General features: G+C 41.5%; 1 protein-coding gene across 1 annotated transcript; it reads right to left on the bottom strand.

Annotated features, from left to right (window-relative positions):
- Positions 1 to 738: 738 nt before the first annotated feature.
- On the bottom strand, positions 739 to 18,905 carry LOC115795393 (carboxy-terminal domain RNA polymerase II polypeptide A small phosphatase 1-like). The gene is made up of 7 exons (XM_030751281.1): positions 18,136 to 18,905; positions 6,142 to 6,290; positions 5,787 to 5,888; positions 5,271 to 5,327; positions 4,580 to 4,672; positions 3,743 to 3,928; positions 739 to 3,516 (listed from the first exon to the last, which is right to left on the bottom strand). The coding sequence occupies exons 1-7, from the start codon at positions 18,332 to 18,334 to the stop codon at positions 3,388 to 3,390; spliced, it is 915 nt and encodes a 304-aa protein (XP_030607141.1). The 5' UTR covers positions 18,335 to 18,905; the 3' UTR covers positions 739 to 3,387.

Genomic DNA, 18,905 nt, shown 5'->3' with positions numbered 1-18,905 from the left:
AACTGATTCTTTTACACAATGAGACAGTATCTGACTGTGGATAGTGCCAGAGTCCATTAGTCAAAATTTTGACTAATGTAAACTCCAGAGAAAATTGCTCAAAATTAAGAAAATAACTTGAAATTAACACATCACATTTTTTCCAGTGGTGGGAACAAGCTTCCATTGATGCCGTTTTTGGCTAATAGCTCTTTGGGATTCACCGTTGGTGCAAAAATGTTATGTCTGTCAAACTGTGTTGAAGAAATGAGAACAAATGGTGTTTTTGTGACAGACTGCTAGTAACAAAGTACCTAAAAATACTATTTAAAATTGGTACTTTGCTAAGGTGTCTGTTATGTGCAAACAGCACTGGTTCATGCCTGGAGTTCACTGCCTTTTTTATACTTGAATGAGTCACAGGTCAGTCTTAAGTGCCTAGTTTAGTGCCATTTTTTTTTTTTTTTTTTTTTTTACAATTGTGCCAAAATAGCAACTAAAATAACTAGAATAAAGTTTCTGGTGACTTGGTTCATTGCTATTAAATCTAGTGTGGAATTTACCAAATGATTACAAAAACGAGATCATTTCTGTGCTGCTACACCAAAGTAACATTAATGTCTGACTTTATTTTCACACTAAATCTAACAAAACCCCTCCCTCAGGGTTGCAAACGTGCAAATTTACCGCTTTTGTTTTTGAAAAAGAGAAAACCAAACAGCAGACCATGTTTCCTTTAGCATTTATGGGGGGGGGGGGGGGGGGGGGGGTCATCATTATACAGTTCATACAGAATTTGGTATGATAAAACAACAAAGGTCAAAAAAAAAAAAATTAGGTTACATCTATTGAATCATGAGTACAGTAACATGAACATTCCATATATTAATGAAATCCGTTTATTACTGTGCAAAACAACATATACATATCTACTGAATGTGTAAGAAGTACAGTATCAGCGAATGGGCCCCCATAGTGACACGCAGCCTGTTCAATAACAGGATGACTCAACGTTCCTATGAATACTCGTCTTTGCAAATGACTCCAAAACACCGACAGCATCTGTAACTGAATCTAACCGAGACCTGTGACGATGGCTTACATGAAACACACATTTTTAAACCTGTTACCCTGTTATGTGCCTACAACAGTAAGATCTTCTTTTTTAGTCATTTGCTGGTGTTTCTGGTCCATATCTGCCTTCTCGTATAGGAGGTAACCGACCAGGTCCTGCAAGAAAACAGCAAGAACAATGTTTCCCCTTTGGAAAACATACCGTAAATATTCTATCAGAGGACGACTCCTGGGAAAAGAAAAAAAAAAGCAATAAAAATCAGTAATTATTTAGAAAAGAAAACAGGCTAATTTTGATTGACAGTAATTTGTTAAACATAAAAGAAGTAATAATAGCTCTTAAGGTGGTGGATTTAATTGTTACCCCGGCCCCATCTAGGTGAAGTCGCATCGTAAGCCTGCTATCAAGGCTCCAAGTCCAAATCCACCATTTTCATTCATCAGTGTCAACACATTGTCAACGCAAAACAAGGGCGGTAACGCCAATCTGTTAGCAACCATGTTGCTCCTTAAATCTGACTGGACCAAATACAATACAGATACAGTTACAATATAAGACATAAAACAAGAGAAACGGAAAATTCCACCCCAAAATCATCTCACACTTCCCATCATGAAGCAATCTTCCATTTGTTTGTGTTGTTGTTGCCGACAAGACTACAAATAGTGATTCCTACATTTCCCAGCACGCATTTGGCAACTTAGACGAGCGGACTGGCATCAAGCTGTCGCGTCCTGCTGGGTTTTACCTGCTGGCAGGAACACAATCTTCTGCAGTTGTGTGTAAAGAAAACAGAGACCTAGATATTATTGATTTAGCTTTAGATCTGCTGCAGCTGCTCTTCCAGAAACATTCCGTAATCTGCACACAATCCAATCTCTATTTTTTTCTTTTCCAAAGATCCGGTAGAAGGCATCACTAATTGCAGTTTATTTGTAGTGTTTAAGCTGTTTTGGGGTGGATATCTCCTTTAAACTCTGCACCAACTAAACCACACTTTGTTTTTAAAAGTGAGTCCTTATATATTCTCGGGTACTTGTGGCAGCCCCCCCCCCAACACATATTTTATGACCCAAATCCTGAAATTGTTTCCAGCCTGGGTGTACCGCTTAAGAAGAAGAAGAAGAAGAAGAAAAAAAAAAAAAGGTACGTTGACAACCAAACTGACCTTTTTTTTTGCATCATAAAACTATTACAGTCTGTAAATACAAAGAAGGAAAATTCAGGTTTGTGTGGCTTTAAAGCAGGAGACTAACATCTAACAGCTGCTCTGTCACTTTCAAGTGCAGATGGATGGATATTCAAAGATTAGTGTGAGGTTTTGATAAAATACTGCAGCCGCGACCTGATTCGCTGCTGTGAATCCAACTGATTTTTCCACCATATAGAAGATAAAAGTAAATACTTAAAATCATGCCGACGTTATCCCAATTTATTACAGTGTGTTTACTGGTTTGAGATGGGCTTAGTATATACATTTAGCTCAAATCTAACCTGCAGTAAAATGGGGTAACTGCAGGTTTACTTTAAAAGTGGTCCAATCACTTTTTTATTAGTTTATTCAACAACTCAATTATATATGAGCTCACAATCCCCACTGAGTAAAACACTTTTTAAAAATCTGATTCATTCATAACACTGATAACTCATGACTATTAAAAACCAGACCACGTCACTCTAAAAGCTCTAAAAATGACAACTGAGGATCACATGCTTTTGACTGGAGACAAATAGTGTGATAAAATTAGGGTGTGACAAAGATAATGCTGTTCCAACATGTTTAAAAGACATCTACAGTACGTATACCTCACACCTGCCCTTTCAATGATCCAACAGATCAAGTTTATAGACGCGTAAACCTTTCCGAAAATTCCTGCCAGTCTCGCACGTTCGGGCTGCTGAATCCACGTGAAGTCTGTGTCCGGCACCCGGTCCAGAGGATTCATGGCTACGGACCTCTGCTCCGTTTACTCTCCTGCAAGTTCAGTGGGGCTGCAGAATCGCCGTGAAACATTCACGCATCCGCTCATCCATTCACTCACATCAGCTGGTTCTTGGAAGGCAAATTACAGACAGTTTGCTGTCTGACCAGGAGGTGGCAGTGTCGAGGCCATTAAAGTCACTGAAGACTCCCCAAACCTGACTTTTGTTTGATGGTGGGAGGGTCGGTTTGACGGCTCCTTCGGCTGTGAAGCAGTCTGTGTTCTGGTGGGCAGTGATGGCTGGAGCTGGTGCTGGAGCCTCGCTGGTGTGGTATTATTGAGGTGGGGGTGGCGGTGGGGGTTGCTTTGTACGCCGTTTTGTTCAGAGCTGAGATGAAAAGTCAAACGGCGTTAGCTTGAGGTCCCTTGTTGCTTGAGGACTGTGTAGACGTTATCCACTTTGCTCAGCCTCTCGAAGAACGGGATGAGGTCGAGTAGCTCGGTGTCGGACATGTCGTCAAACCACGAGGCCACAGGCACCTGAATAAAAACATGAGTATCATTATGATTTTGCAGATTTTTATTTACTTACTTTTATTTTTCTTCTTTTCCTTAGGACTTAGGATTTGGGTTTTTAACCCATTATAACTCCTCTAACATAAAATTACAAAAAACATCAAAATTTGCACAAATTACAGTCGTTTAAAACATAAGTTAAAAAAAAAAAAAAAAAAAAATCACCATCACTGCTGTCCAGAATACTTACTGCGTTGTCGGGATGGAAGATGTAGGAGGCGGGGGAGTTGTCCACTATAATGACTTTGTTAAGGTCACGACCCAGGCGACTCAGGTCCTTGACGTAATTCCCTCGGTGAAAGACGCAAGACTCCCGGAAAAGGCGGCAGCGGAAAGCACCCCACTTGTCCAGGAGATCGGAGACTGGGTCTGCATACTGAAGGAGAAGTGCACTCGCTTTAATGGAAATGGTTTCTGCAGATACAGGATAAGGCTGATGTTTCTGTTTGTAGTAAAACCTAGAACTACACTTACTATCACTATCACCCTATGACGGGGCTTCATGGTGTAGTGGTTAACACATTCACCTTAGACCCCAGTCACACAGACCTGGAGACTGCCTGGCAACTACCAGTCGCTAGGAAGAAAATGAATATTGCCAGAAAGGTTGCGGTTTGTTGTTGGAAGTTACTAGCAGTCGCTGTCATGTAGGTTTAGGGACTGGTTGGAGACCCCCTGGTAATCACCAGTCGCTACAGAAAAATATGTATTCCTCGAATGGTTGGCGAGCGGTTAGGGGAGCCTTCTTGCAGTTGCAGAGATCTAAAATGCTGCACCAAAAACCTCTTTGTGATTGTTTGGATCACTTACAGATTGCCACAGTTCTCCATAGTTTGTACAGAAAATGCAGACTTCGCCAGCCACTCACAACCGTAGGGACTCAGTGTCCCTCTGGGCTTCAACCATCAGGTCATTGGATTTTAATACAAAAAAATAAATAAAAAATACACCCACCCTAACCTACAGAAATGTGTGACTCCACAGGCATCCATACGCCACAGCTGGCTGCAATGCAGTGGTTTCTCACCTTAGCTAAACTGGCAGTGAAAAGGACACACTCGAACAGCTCCCCCATCCTCTTCAGGAACTCGTCGACATGGGGCCGCTTCAGGACATACACCTGGAACACGCAGGAATCTTTAAATCAGCATCATGCGCACACCTCACGCTCTAAATGCAACATGTTTCTACAAATTCTACCAGCCTGAGGGAGTTTTATGTTAATGTATTAAAGAATACACGCAGATCATGACTGGAAATTCATTCTAATAGACAGATGTTACATTCTTGTTTAAATGAAAGAACATTTTATTCACTTGCCCAGAGTCAATGTGAGACATTCAAGGGAAATTCAAGCTAAAAACACAAACAAAAAAAAAGACACATGTAGCTCACAAGCCCTGGGCTCCTTTAAGTTCCTCCTCCATTTTTTCTTCTTGTTGCTGCGTTGGCGGCTCGGGGCAGCGTTCCTGAACCAAGTCATCCGGAATAGGCTGTGCTTGTCTGAACAAACCTATCCTGGATTACTTGAATCAGGCCCAGACCCATCGTGTGTCACTGGACTCCAAGCAGCCATCCTCAAATCCCTTAAACGCTGACATCACCTTCTATACTCAGCAAATTACCCTCAGGAGAAATGCCGTCACATAACCAAAATGACAGCGAGGCGCTGCCGCAGCACATGACAGTATGAACATTTTTGATGATGCTTGCATTACCTGATGTACTGTTCCATCAATTTCCACAGGAATGATGAAATCTGCGTTGTTCACAGGCTAATAAACAAAAAAGAGATACATTTATTTTTACATATACAGACACTGGACTTTGTCTTTTACAGGCTAAAACATGAACTAACTGCAGTATAACTGCTAGACAGACACGATCGAGACAAAGAGTCACAAGTGTGTGCGCGCACATGCGGGAGAGACTGTGTTTATTTGGGGTCGGCATTTGCCAGCCATGACAAAAATGTCACTGTCAGAGCCAACAACAACCAGTGCGTGTGTGTGTATGTGTGTGTGTGTGCAGATCTTGGACTGTTAAGTCTTAAACGTAACTAACTAATGATGTAATGTGATCACAGGGAACAGCTATGTGCTTTAAAGCCTTTCTGAACACACATCCTTCAGTTCTTGCAGCAGGAAATTAAAAGAACACACTTGCAAATGTTGAAGTTCAACACAACTGTTTGTAACTCAGGATATAATTTATTACCCCCCCCACCCCCTTACCTTAAAAGAGCTGTGAACTAACGTCTCATCCAGATCTATAACCACACAGATCTTTCCAGCATCTTTTGACTTCGCTGGAGGCAACAGCGGCTTTGCCTGGATCTAAAGAAATGCAGCACAAAATAATATGAGTCGATGCACAAACACTTAAAAACATTTCAAAAGCAAAACTTTGCAAACCAAACATTTGAGAGATGCCTGTAGAAAGCATGAACATAGAATGCCTGCTGACCTTTTTCCTGACCTGCTTCTGAGGACAGATTTAATCTTACTACTGTTAACTGTCAACATAAAGCCAAAAAAAAAAAAGTAACCCAAAATAAAAATCTAGCCAGGCAGACAGAGGCAAACACACCTTGGACACAGTTCCATTCTCTTCTACCAAGAGAGGGGCGTTGTTGTTGACGGGTGGTGGTTCAGGCTGGTCCCGACACAGGCAGCAGAAAAGGCTGGAGAAGAGGCCTCCACTCCTGGGTTTCTTCGAGGACAGAGAGGGAGAAGAACCTGCAGAAGAAGAAAGACAAGGAAAACTTCAAGCTTACTATGACCGCAACATGCAACAACTTTTCTTTTAGAGAAAAAAGAACTCCAGCAAGTCCTTATATTAAGTGGTGAGATTATTCTTTGAACATAAAAAGGCACAAAACAGACCAGCAGATATTTACTTAAAGTCTTCATCAGGGTCTGGCAAACACATAACTGATATACTGATATAGCTGAACTATATGGGTCGCAGTAGCCTACACGTGACCTTGTACATAGAAAGAACACACTAAAGCAAAAAGATAAAAACACATTAACTGTCAAATGAGTGTAAGCCTGCAGTAAAAGCTAGGACGAGGGCTTACATGTATGCATGTATGTGTGTACAGGCATGGGGGGGAAAATGGAAAGTACACTCTCCGACATCAAAATTATCTGGCCCTTACCGGAGCTTAAAATAAAATAAATACAACCAAACATGAACAAAAACAACTGACATATTACACTGTCATTACACAAACTAATACAAAATGCAGAAGCAGTGTACACATCGTGATGCAATAGCTTGCAGAACCAATTTTAGCTCAGGAACTTGAAGCAGTGGTTTTCTGTATGATTTCATCAGTCTCTCGCATAATTATGGAAGAATTCTGGCCCACTCTTCTTTACAATGTTGCTTCAGTTCATTGAGGTTTATAGGAATTCATTCATGCATAGTTCTCATAAGGTCTCACCACAGTATTTCAATCGAGTTGAGGTCTGGACTTTGACTGGGCCACTACAACACCTTGATTATTTTCTTTCAGTCATTCTGACGCAGATTTGCTGATGCACTTGGTCATGCACGATGCATGCATGCACCATTGTCTTGTTGCACGATGCATGACCAACCAAGCTTTAGCTGTCAGACAGATGGCCTCACTTTTGACCCTAGAATACTTTAGTATACAGAGGAGATCTTGACTGCAAGGTGCCCAGGTCCTGAGGCTGCAAAACAAGCCAAATCATCACACCTCCACCACCGTGCTGACAGTTGGTATGAGGTGTTTGTGCTTTTTTTTTTTTTTTTCAAATGTGGTGCTGTGCATTATGTCTAAACATCTTCACTGATGCTGTCTCTCTGAAGGACATTTTTCCAGAAGTCTTGTGGTTTGTTCAGTTGCAACTTTGCAAACCTAAGCTGTGCTGCCATGTTCTTTGTAAAGAGAAGAGGCTTCCTCCTGGCAACCTTGTTCAGTCTTCTTCTAATTATACTGTCATGAACATTTAAAATGCTGACTGTGGCCTGTAGAGTCTGAGATGGAGCTCTTGGCTTTTATGCAGCTTCTCTGAGCATTCCACGGTCTGACCTTGGGGTGAATTTGCTGGGACTCCTGGGAAGATCGGTAACTGTCTTGAATGTTTTCCACTTGTGAATAATCTTCCTCACTGTAACTGGACTTCAAATTGTTTGGAAGTGTCCTTATAAAACTTCCCACAATGAGATGCTCACACTTGCTAATGATCAATTAAGTGCATTTGATTAGCCACACCTGGCTGCTAATTACATAGGACCTTAGCATATAAAGAGGATGTACTTTACATATAGTCATGGTACAAATAAATATAGATGAATGATGAATTTATAGCATTTTTTGTTTCTTTGATTATATGGTAAAAAAGCAAAGCAAAAATCATTTAGTTTTTACCGTCTGACCAGTGAAGTGTGTTTATCCTTCTTTTCTAGACCAAACACTTTATTACTTTTGAAAAAGAGCGCTGCAGAAAGAGCCGCCTCAGTCAGCTCACACATGCTGCAACCACAATATTCAATCCTCATGTAACGATTTGGCAATTACTCAGAACACAACCGCCTTCAACCCCAACCTTCATTTACACGACAAACTTTTTCAAGTTTTCAAGACCATATCAAGCATTGTTACTACTGTTGACAAAAATCTAACCACAAATATGCAAACACTCGCCAAAGTACACCGGGTTGTTTCATTGGAACAGTATAGCAATTTTCACATATGAAAATGCCGTCTCTCAAATTTAGCACACAGCGGGAGATCATTTGCATCAGGCGTGTTCACACTACGGTTAGGCGAGGGTACTGCCTGAGTCAGGCGTGCAAGAAGCCCAGAACAAACACTTGCTAGAGATAAATTTACCACTAGATTACCTGCTTTATTCTCACATTGGTGCAAAATCAGCACAATCTGACATCACACAGATTTTGCACTAGGGGTCTGGCAGGTTAAAGAACATTTAATATCCAGTCCAACTGTGTGAGACTCGTGTGTGTTCTTGCATGCACCTTCATTGGGTAATGTCTGGAAAACTCCAGAGCTGCTATGCATGTGTGGAAATGGCTGAAGTATCTCCAGGACCGTAGTTTTCCATGATTACACACACAGACTGACAAGGTGAAAACTTTACCACAGTAAAGTCAGCTGGTAAACGACTCCAGTCCCAGTGTTTGTTCATTTTAACTAGTAACTACCCCTCAAATTTGGCCTCTTAAATGACAAAAAAAAAAAAAAAAAAAAAAAAAAGAGAAACGTCATTAAATTTGACACACTTCCTGTGTTGAAATAAGCATACTCCACATACAACTTGTACACAGTACTTCCCAACTGATGACCCCATCCCATCAGAGATTGTAGAAAGACCGTAAAAAAAAGGACATCCAGCAACTTTCCACATACTTTTGTCATGTGCACAAACCCTCCTGGAGACACACGTGTCTGACCGGACCTCTTGCATAACCGTCCCTCTGATGTCAGCAGAAAACAGGCTTAAGCACCACCAATGAAAATTCAGCATTTTAACACTTCACGTAAGGCGCTGGTGCCAAGCAGACATTTTTAAAGGCATTTCAAGCACATCGGGTTTATAATGGGGTAAAGTGCACCAACCAGAACAAGGCAGACATCATGTGACCCGCTCATAAATAAATGTAACTTCCTGATGTGGTCAGAATCCAAGAAGTAATTCTGGTTTATGCTTGATTTGTTAATTGTTTGTTGGCCTTGAGGCATATTTCTATTCAGTTCCAATATATAATTTATATCTTCTACTCCTTTTGAGTCTCCTTTAAGTGCATGTAAATACACAAAACACAACAATGATTATATTCGACACAAAAGATGACATCTAAAGAATTTAAAGACAAAACACCTGATTGATCCAAACAAAACACCTTGTAAACTGTGAAAAAGGTTCATGGACTAAATAAACAACCCCTGCAGGAGCTCTGTAAACAACATATACACCTTACCCTGTGGTGTGCATAATACGCAATCCAACTGCTCAAATGATGAAAGACCTGAACTTCAGGTTCATTGCTCACGTACGCTGAGCTACATGCGCTCTAACAGATGTTACAGAAATCAACTTTCTAACAAGTATTGTCACACTGAACAGAGGCACAAAAAGAGATTCTTTAAGCAGCGTGTTTGAGACTTTTTGTTAACAACAAAACAAACGCTAGACCTGATCCCGACAAACTGATGATTAACCAAATTTGGCAATCATCATGGTAAAAGAGGAAGGAAAAAAACAAAACATGTAAGCTCAGTAATTAGTAATTCAAACAATCAATAGATTAGCCAATTATGAAAACAATTCCTCGTGTGATCACTTTGTCAAGATACCAGTGATACTTATCATTTACTAAAATATTGGTAAAAAGCTAATATATATTCATTAAATTGGACCTTCTACTCTCTTTTCCAGCTCCGTATTTTTTTTATTCCTGGACTCTACTAGGGCAGCTTTGCATGACTGACGTGATGAAAACAAGAATCTGACACAGGCCCTTCCCTTTCTTATGATTGGCTGCAACTAACAAGCAAAAGGTTTAAACAGCAGGTGGGTGGAGCTTGTATGCTCACAGCCTCAGCTATGAACCTTTGGTTCATGCTCTGACTTCATTATCTGAGTCAAGTCAGCACTTTCCCAGCTACACACAGACCTTAGAGAGACACTTGAACAGCTGTGTCATACTTTGCTACCACATCAAGTTTGTGGTCAAGTCGCATGTCCACCCTATTTATGAGTTTGGTTTGTTTGTTTTCTCCATTTATTTGTGGGGTTGAATTTCTACAAAAGTAAATGATACTGTACAGAGGTGGAGGGTTTTTTTTTTATTTTATTTCATTTTGCATTAATATCTACTCTATTTGGAACTCGGCAAAGAATTTAGTTTTCCATTTTGTTTGTCTTTTTCTTTAACAGTGTTCTACAGCATATTTTGTATGTTCAGCACCTCACAGAAAATCCATCCATCTTCTGCTTATCTGGGACAGTGTCACGAGGGCAGCAGCCAAAGCAGAGAAACCCAGATGACCTTCTCCCCAGCCACCTCCTCCGGGTTATCTGGGGGAACACTGAGGCGTTCCCAGGCCAGTCGAGAGATATAATCTCTCCACTATGTCCTGGGTCCACCCCAGGGTCTCCTCCAAGTCAGATGCCCGAACCACCTCAACTGGCTCCTTTCGATGTGGAGGAGTAGCGGCTCCACTCTGAGCCCCTCCCGTATGTTAGCACTCTTCACCCTATAGCCGAGGGAGAGGCCAGCCACCCTTTGAAGCCTACCCAAAGTGAGTGACCATAGCTACGGGTAGGGACGTGGATCGACGGTTAAATCGACAGCTTCTCTTTTTATGCTCAGCTCTTTTTACCACGACAGATTGGTGCAGCATCCGCATCACCACAGCCACAGTCTGTCGATCTCCCACTCCCCTTAAACTCTTCCACTTCGGGCAGCAACCCATCCCTGACCCGGAGTGGGCACTCCACCCTTTTCGGGCTGAGAACCATGGCCTCAGGCTTACAGGTGTTAATTCTCATTTCCGCTGCTTCACACTTGGCTGCAAACCGCTCTCCATGAGAAGCTGGAGGCCACCACCTTACTGAAGCCAACAGGACCACAGGATCCACAAAAGGCAGAGACGAGAATCTGAGGCCACCGAGGCAGAATCCTTCCACCACTTGAAATTCTGTCCCAAAAAATTATTAACAGATTCTCACAGGAAATAATTTTTATTTTTTTCTGTAAAATGCCATTCTTAAACAATACAATTCCTGATGAGGAATAAATTAGAACGCCCTAACATTTATTCCCATTCAAAATGAAGTCTCAAATAAGTCTCCAAAACTGTCATCACAGGACCCACAGCAGGCTCCTGCTACTACTGATGTGAAAGTGCATGCCTCTACAATCAGGAAGAGACTGCACAAGTTTAACTTGCATGCGAGGTGTGCAAAAAAGGAAACTGCTCTCTCAGAGAAACACAAAGTGGGCTTTGCATGCAAGAAACCCTACAAGCATGTCAGCTGAAGGAATTCTGCGTTAAGAAGCGGGTAACTTTCCTCGGACCGATGTCAGAGACTGGCCGAAGTTATTTCAGCTAGCTATAAGGGGGTAGGGTGGCCTAACCTTTTTCCACAGTTTGAATATGCGTTTTTGATTAGACACGAATCTGTGAACCTTCATTAATAAAGAACTGAATAATCAATGGGCTGTCCTAATTTTTTTTTTTTTTTACATATATCTTCACATCTTAAAGGTAAAAAGGAACCTTAAAGCTTGACATAAATATTGATTTGATTTATATCATGATATATGTCGACTGATATGAAAAAAAATACATTACCAGCCCTACCTGCCAATATGAGTGCGACTCAGAGGTGTCCTAATATCTTCCTGATTAGAAACCATATCCTCTACTATTTATTATCCATTTCATTTACCTTTTAATTATTCTTTTCCTTTATTATAATTCACCAATTACTGACAGATCGAGTGAATAGCTGTGAAATAATGTTTACTGAGATGCTGCATTTATTTTGAAATCTTACTGTGATGGAGAGTTGTTTTGACTGCAGATTCTGAAGCTAATGGCTAAGCCAGTAGTTGATCTGCATAACATATGTCATAAACCCACAACCACAATAGTGTTTGTGATCAGTCCTCTTGCCAAAAGGGGGAGACAAAAGATCCACACACCAAGTTTAATGTCGTTCCAACAGAAGGGTTCTTGCTCATTGGCCACAAAACTTTATCTCGGTTACTGAAATCATTTGCGCTCTCATCAATGCTTGTCAAGCCGAAGCTCTAATGCCTTCCCTCTCTGGGTCTCCTAAACCTCTGATTAGCTCTGCTCCGCGCTCTTCTGTCTCACATTAGGCTTGGTTTCTGTCCCTTTATGCACCATACTCCCTTCCTCTGTCTGTCCAGACGTGACTGTGTTACCAACACACAAACCTCTGTTGTCCATCTCACGCCTCTTTCATTCCTCCTCTGCAATTCCCTCTAACTCATTTTGTGGATTCAAACCCCGTCTGACCCTCCGCTGGCCTCTGCCGTGCTCAGGCCAAAACAGGAAGAGGAAACAGACGGGTATCAGTGGAGGAAGCTACTTGCCATGATGTTTGTAGCATAGCTAGGGGTAAGCCGATACTAGTATCTATGTATACCGAGCTGATTTCATCTTGAATCTGTTTTTTTGTATTCTTTTACAAACTTGTGCTATAGAAAAAAAAAAAAAAAAAAAAGTCAGCTCATCACTTCTTGTTTTCCTTTGTCCTTCCTTCATTCCTTCATTCACTCCCTCAGGTCCTTATAATTTCTAGTGCCAAGTCTCCTTTATTAGCTCCCTGGAGTCTTGACTCACTTCAGTATTTATATTTTTGCCAATAACTTTGGCAGGAAAAAAAAAAAAAAGGGGACTAAATGGATGTGTTGACTGCAAAAAACAGGATGCGTTAATTGATAAAGAGGAGCTTTATGAAGATGACCCCGTTATGAAGGAGCCAGTTTACTGAGTGGAGCGGAACATACTGCAGGCATTCAGCTGAAGAAAGGACAAGCCCAGCAACAGCTTTAAGCACTAAAAGTAAAGTTATATTACTTATAATAGCTTTATTATTAACTAGTTTTTCCAACATACTTGGCAGCAAGTCCTTTCTCTCTCTTCATGTAATTCAGTTAACTTAATAATGTTGCAATAAAGGCTCAGAGGGGGCCATACCATCTGTTGCGGGTCTCTGTTCGTCTTGTTGCTTGGGATAGGTTTCATCATCATTTTGTTGTGTGCCTTGTGCGCACAATGACAATGAGTTGAATCTAACATCTAACATCATGCTGTATGCTTGGGATGGGAATGAAATTTGGGATCAATCACATGCCTCCCTCACGGTACTTCAATACGGATAATTATCTACAACTTTATTCATTTATTTCTTCAAACACAATAGTCACTTTTTAAACACTTTATGACTTTGCAGCCATGTCTTCTTGCACACTATGGTGTCATTATTAAAATTGGTTTCTTACGCAGAGTCCCAAAGAAAAATGACACATTTTTACATAAAACGTTTCTCAAAAAAAAAAAAAAAAAAGCATGCATTTTTATGGCTCTGACTAATGCTTTTTTATGATTAAGCTGATGCCTTTTTAATCTTGCAATTACTCATTCATTTATGTAATTTGCTATGATCACACAAATGAGAATCGCTTATTGGCTGATGTCACAGTCCATAATCATTTCAGCTCTGGCTCTTTAGCACGACATCACAAATTTCCAGAGGTTGTTTACACAGCAAGCTTGTTTTGGCATTTCTTGCAGTTAAAAAAAAAAAAAATCAAACCAAAATGGATGTTTAAAAGACGGGAAAAACACACTTCAACCATGCTATAAGTGTCGATTTTGCATAGGTTGCCTGCCGGAGGGCATTGTGCGACTTCCCTGTCGGCAACACGCGTGTTTGGAACACTACAAACACAACAACCAGCTGATCTTAGCAGAGTGGGGCAGAGCGTAAATGAGTAATCCATTCATTGTTGTGGCAATAAAGCAAGTTTATTTTTCTGCACTGTTCTGTCATATTATCTTAATAGGGGCACATAAATAACTACACATAACACAATCTGTTTATGTTTCTTGTGTTGCAAAGGAAAAAAAAAAAAAAAAAAAAAAAAAGGTCAATATATCGGATTTTACCCCGAGGGACACAGTTGAATGCCTTCTCCAAGTCCACAAAGCACATGTAGACTGGTTGGGCAAACTCCCACGCACACTCAAATATCCTTGAGAGTATAAAGAGTTGGTCCAGCGTTCCATGACCAGGACGAAAACCGCATTGTTCCTCCTGGATCTGAGGATCAACTAACGGGCGGACCCTCCTTTCCAGCACCCTGGCATAGACCTTACCGGGAAGGCTGAGGAGTGTGATCCCCCAGAAGTTGGAGCACACCCTCCGCTCTCCCTTCTTAAAGATGGGGACCACCACCCTGGTATGCTAATCCAATGGCACTGCCCCAGAGCTCCACGCGATGTTGCAGAAGCATGTCACCAAGACAGCCCTACAACATCCAGAGCCTTCAGGAATGCTGGGGAGATTATGTCTCTCGGCTGGCCTGGGACCGCCTTGGAGTCCCTCCGGATGAGCTGGTGGAGGTGGCTGGGGAGAGGGAAACCTGGGCTTCTCTGCTTAGGCTCCTGCCCCACGACCCGGCCCCAGATAAGCAGAAGAGAATGGAATGGATGGAATATATCGGATTTTAAAAATCACCAAGTGCAGGATTTTTAAGCCCGATCCTGATATCAGTCGGACTATCAGTATCAGTCTCGTGGTATTAAGCATGAATAAAGACATAGTGATACCATCAAAAAGGGCACAAATGCACAATTTGATTTATTAACCTAAGATTAAAATAGATTTAATTAACGCCCTTCCATTTCAACAATTAACACTGTCAGAAGCTTCACTTCAAAAGCATCTTATTTGTCAGTATTTCAGTTGTGGTTTTCAGCACAGCGTTAAACACAAAACATCTGGCTTCAAACACAGATGAAACAGCTGTCTGAGTAATGCACTGCAAAAAAAAGAACACACTGAAAGTTAGCTTTGGGCTAAAAATGCATGTAAACCTACTTCTAATATTAACACTTGATGCAGAATAAAAGTCAACACACAAGCAACCAGGTGAGAGGAATGCAATAAGTAGAAATTACTGCTTTACCAGCCTACCAATCATCTTCAAACATTAGGTAATCACAGGTCATCTGTTTGTTGTCACACCACTGAGTTAAGTAAAAATACAACTGCAAAAAGCATTAGGCTTCTCTTTCTGTGAATGAGGTCATTTTAACCCATCCCGTGCCATACCTTAACAAAAATAAATAGCTCACACATCATGACATAACTGTGAATTAATCTTCAGCCCACACAATCATGATAAGATGTTATCAGATCTTTATCTGGATTTATTTTAAGCCTGCCATTTCAAAGATTTCCCGCAATCGACACTTCCAATCCTATTACTGACCTATTATTTAAACTAGAATGAACTTTAGTCAGACGCTGTACACTGAGGAGTGAGTGGCTGGGCTTTTCTGATTGGCTAACTCACGCCAAACATCTTTAACATTGCAGTTTTGATAAGGCGCGAGGGCTCGACCCGCGTGTTCGCTAATGGAATTGACTGAGCTGACAATACATTTCGAATTAGCCCCGCGCGATAACAAGCGGCGGGCTGTTTACAGGGATTTGTCTCGATGCAGAAGAAAGTGCAAAAGCGGCTGCTGCACTTTGATGTGACTGTAAAAGTCTCCAGTAAAAACAGAGACAAATTAAAACAGCTCTGTGGGTTTGGAAGGCAGACTAAACAATCTAACTTCTTGAGTTTAAAAGACACAGTATATCAAAGCAGAGGAAAAAACCCTGAAATCTCCTGCAGAGTTTGCTTTATCACATGGTGTCATTTTAGATTTAACCATATGGCCTTGACCTTTGACCTCCAGAAGCTGATCCCTGCACGTCATCTTGATATGGTGAATTAGTAAAGTGCAATGTAAGTAACAGTGACCTGGAGCTTGACCTAAGTGACCCCATATACAAGCCCAACCTTGCGTTGGTCATAAGCTATCTGCCCATTAAGTTTGGTAGTGTAGGCCGAACACTTCTCGAGCGGACACTTCAATGGACGGCGCCCAGATTTCCCGCCTGCCCGCCATGGGTTCACATACACTCCTGGGAAGACGGGACATATTCTAAAACGAGTCAGCACATTCTGAGACCTCTCACAGAAGCAATGCTGTCATAATTAGAGGTCATTATTGATCTGCTGGAGTAGAAAACAGTATTTTACGGACTTATTTATAGCGCAGTGGAATAAAACAAAAAAAAAATCAATTCCTCTGGGTCACCTTCAGCAACCTGTACAGTTGCTTCACTTTTACAACTTTTGCCAGCAGCCATTCTCGCTTCTAAACTTTTTTTTTTTTGCACACCCTCAAGCAAGCACACACGCCTGTGGTGCAGCAGTGAAATGGGTCCCCAATGAAACACTTCTGGACACCGCCGCACACGTTCCGCACACTGTTTAGGCCATTCGCTGGTATTGCGGTATATGAAAAATTCCTATCATAATGAAAATAAAGGCCGGGTTTTGGTGCGAACTAGTATACCACCCAGCCCTAAGGCAAGTGCACCTGCAAACAGAGGGACTATAAAATAAAATTAAAAAAAAAAAAACACTTCTATAGACATGCTTAATTTGACTTTCTTTTATCCTCAGACGCTATACAATAAAGTTATATTATTAATAGTAGTGGCAGTAGCAGGGCATCTACTGACCTCTAGTTCAGTTTTGTAGCCCTCAGTGTTCATCACCAGTGCAGTTTAACGCTGGATTGTGTGAACAGCAGTGGCTAGTAATTTCTCAGTTTTAAAAGATATAACGCTTCCATGCAGCCGTCTTATTAAACTCTATTTACTCTGTCAGCACACTGATTAACACCTGACTCCACACAGTTGAGAAACGCTGACTTGCTACATGAGAACAGGTTTTAATGACAAGACATAAGGCCATCAGAGGGTCTTTACAATCATTCAGGCCATATTTTAAGTCCCAGGTGTGCTAAACAACAGCGCGATGATGTCCCACAGTTTGGTGAGCACCAGAAAATAAAAGTGCAGCGACTGCAGAAATGCTACCTGATCTTACAATGAAAGAGAAACTAAAAGTTTCATTTTGATTCGATGAGGTTTGCAATCTATAGATTTTTTTTTGCTGGAATCCCTTTAAGTAGATTAGAGTGAAGAAAAAAAAATCAGCTGTTGTGTTTCACAGTACTTAAACACCAAGTATGGGGGAAAAAAGGTTGTGTAATAGATCAGACTATAAGATGTGATCTTGTACTTTAAAGGCAAAAAAGGCACTGCTGCCTCTGTGTGCGTTTGAATGAAGCCCTTATTTCCAGTCAGCATTGTTTGGCTGATGACTGACAGGTCACCTGATTATTTACCAGCCTGCATTTACACTGGTGACTTACCTGTGTGTGTGTGAGAGCGTGTGTACACTGGCAGAGGCACTAATCCATGCTAGTGAGCACAGAATTGGTAAGGCTGCAGAAAGCAGTCAGTCAAAGGTCAGGAGAAGCAGACTGTTATTGTGGTGATGCCAAAAATAGTTATTTATTAGCTGATATGGTATCTCTGTATTAAATTTGGATGTAAAGTGGACCTGTAAAAGCTGGCATACGTGTTAATGGTTTTATCTATTACAGATGTCTCAATCAACCAAATGCGCGTCATTTCCTTTACTTTTCATCACAGGCCAAAGAGCCGCAGCCATAATCTATACGCAACAAGACGGTTTTCGTCGCTCTAACACGTTTTCTGTCCACTTTCCCAACACTGGTTGTTGGTATATGTGCTGCAGCTGCCACCTAAGCAGCTTACTGCGTGGGCTCGGAGTTCAGGGGTGAACTCTTAACTCGGCGCTGCAAAAGTTTTTTTTTTTTCTTCCTGACATGACTGCAGAGGGCCAAAAAAAAAAAAAGAAAGAAAAGAAAAAAATGAAGCCACTTACCCCTCTCTCCCGCGGCTTTATTTCCCTCTTCATCCCGGCTGACTTGGGTGATTATAGAGGACGGATTGTCCATACACATCCAGGTGTGGTCCAGAGTGCTAACTTCACACTTTAAAGTTAGAGATTGTCCGCCGACTCGGTGCTGCATTAACCCAACTTTAACGTGAGCGAAACAAAGCTGAAACGCCCCGGGAAACATCGCAACAAGTCGGCTACAGCGCGCCCCATTCCTCTTCGGATGCGTCTGACCGCTCGGATACGCGCTAAACTTTGACGTGTGGAAGTTTTTAAAGGTTTGTGTAGGAGTTGGCAACTTTGATTCAATATGGTGCTCAACTCCGCTCGCAATTTCAAGATACAAACATGGAGGTTTCAAGGCTTCCCATTTCACTTAAAGCGGCGCAGTGAGGGCACGGCTCTGCGCAGCGCTCCCTCTGCTGGCCTCTGCACCTTTGACGATGGTCCCTTAAAGTGGCCCGAAGCAAAGTTACTCAGAAGTTAGCTGAGCTAGCAGCTAGCCGCGGCGGACTCATTTTAGACACACACTATTCTTAGACGCTGCCCCTGCGCCCTTTGCACGGCTAACGACCTCAGACATGTCCCCTGAAAACCACTTTATAATTCGGCTATCACTTTAAAAGATGAAAACAAACCGTATTTAATATTTAAAGCCTCCAGACAGCAGCGGTAACTCATAAAACTTTGACCTAAGGGCTTTCAGATATTTTATAACACGAACCCGTAAAAGCCGCATTTAGCCGCCGGCAGAT

This window comes from Archocentrus centrarchus, chromosome 2 (assembly GCF_007364275.1).
Source record: "Archocentrus centrarchus isolate MPI-CPG fArcCen1 chromosome 2, fArcCen1, whole genome shotgun sequence".
In the NCBI taxonomy this organism is placed as follows: Eukaryota; Metazoa; Chordata; class Actinopteri; order Cichliformes; family Cichlidae; genus Archocentrus; species Archocentrus centrarchus.
This window is presented reverse-complemented; position numbering and strand designations above follow the sequence as displayed.

Excerpts from the sequence above, each read along its gene's own strand:
- LOC115795393 (XM_030751281.1), bottom strand. The coding sequence starts at position 18,334 with ATGTTTCCCGGGGCGTTTCAGCTTTGTTTCGCTCACGTTAAAGTTGGG. Across the intron at positions 5,889-6,141 it reads AGAATGGAACTGTGTCCAAG|ATCCAGGCAAAGCCGCTGTT; the intron begins GTGTGTTTGCCT and ends GCATTTCTTTAG. Across the intron at positions 4,673-5,270 it reads TTGATGGAACAGTACATCAG|GTGTATGTCCTGAAGCGGCC; the intron begins GTAATGCAAGCA and ends TGCGTGTTCCAG.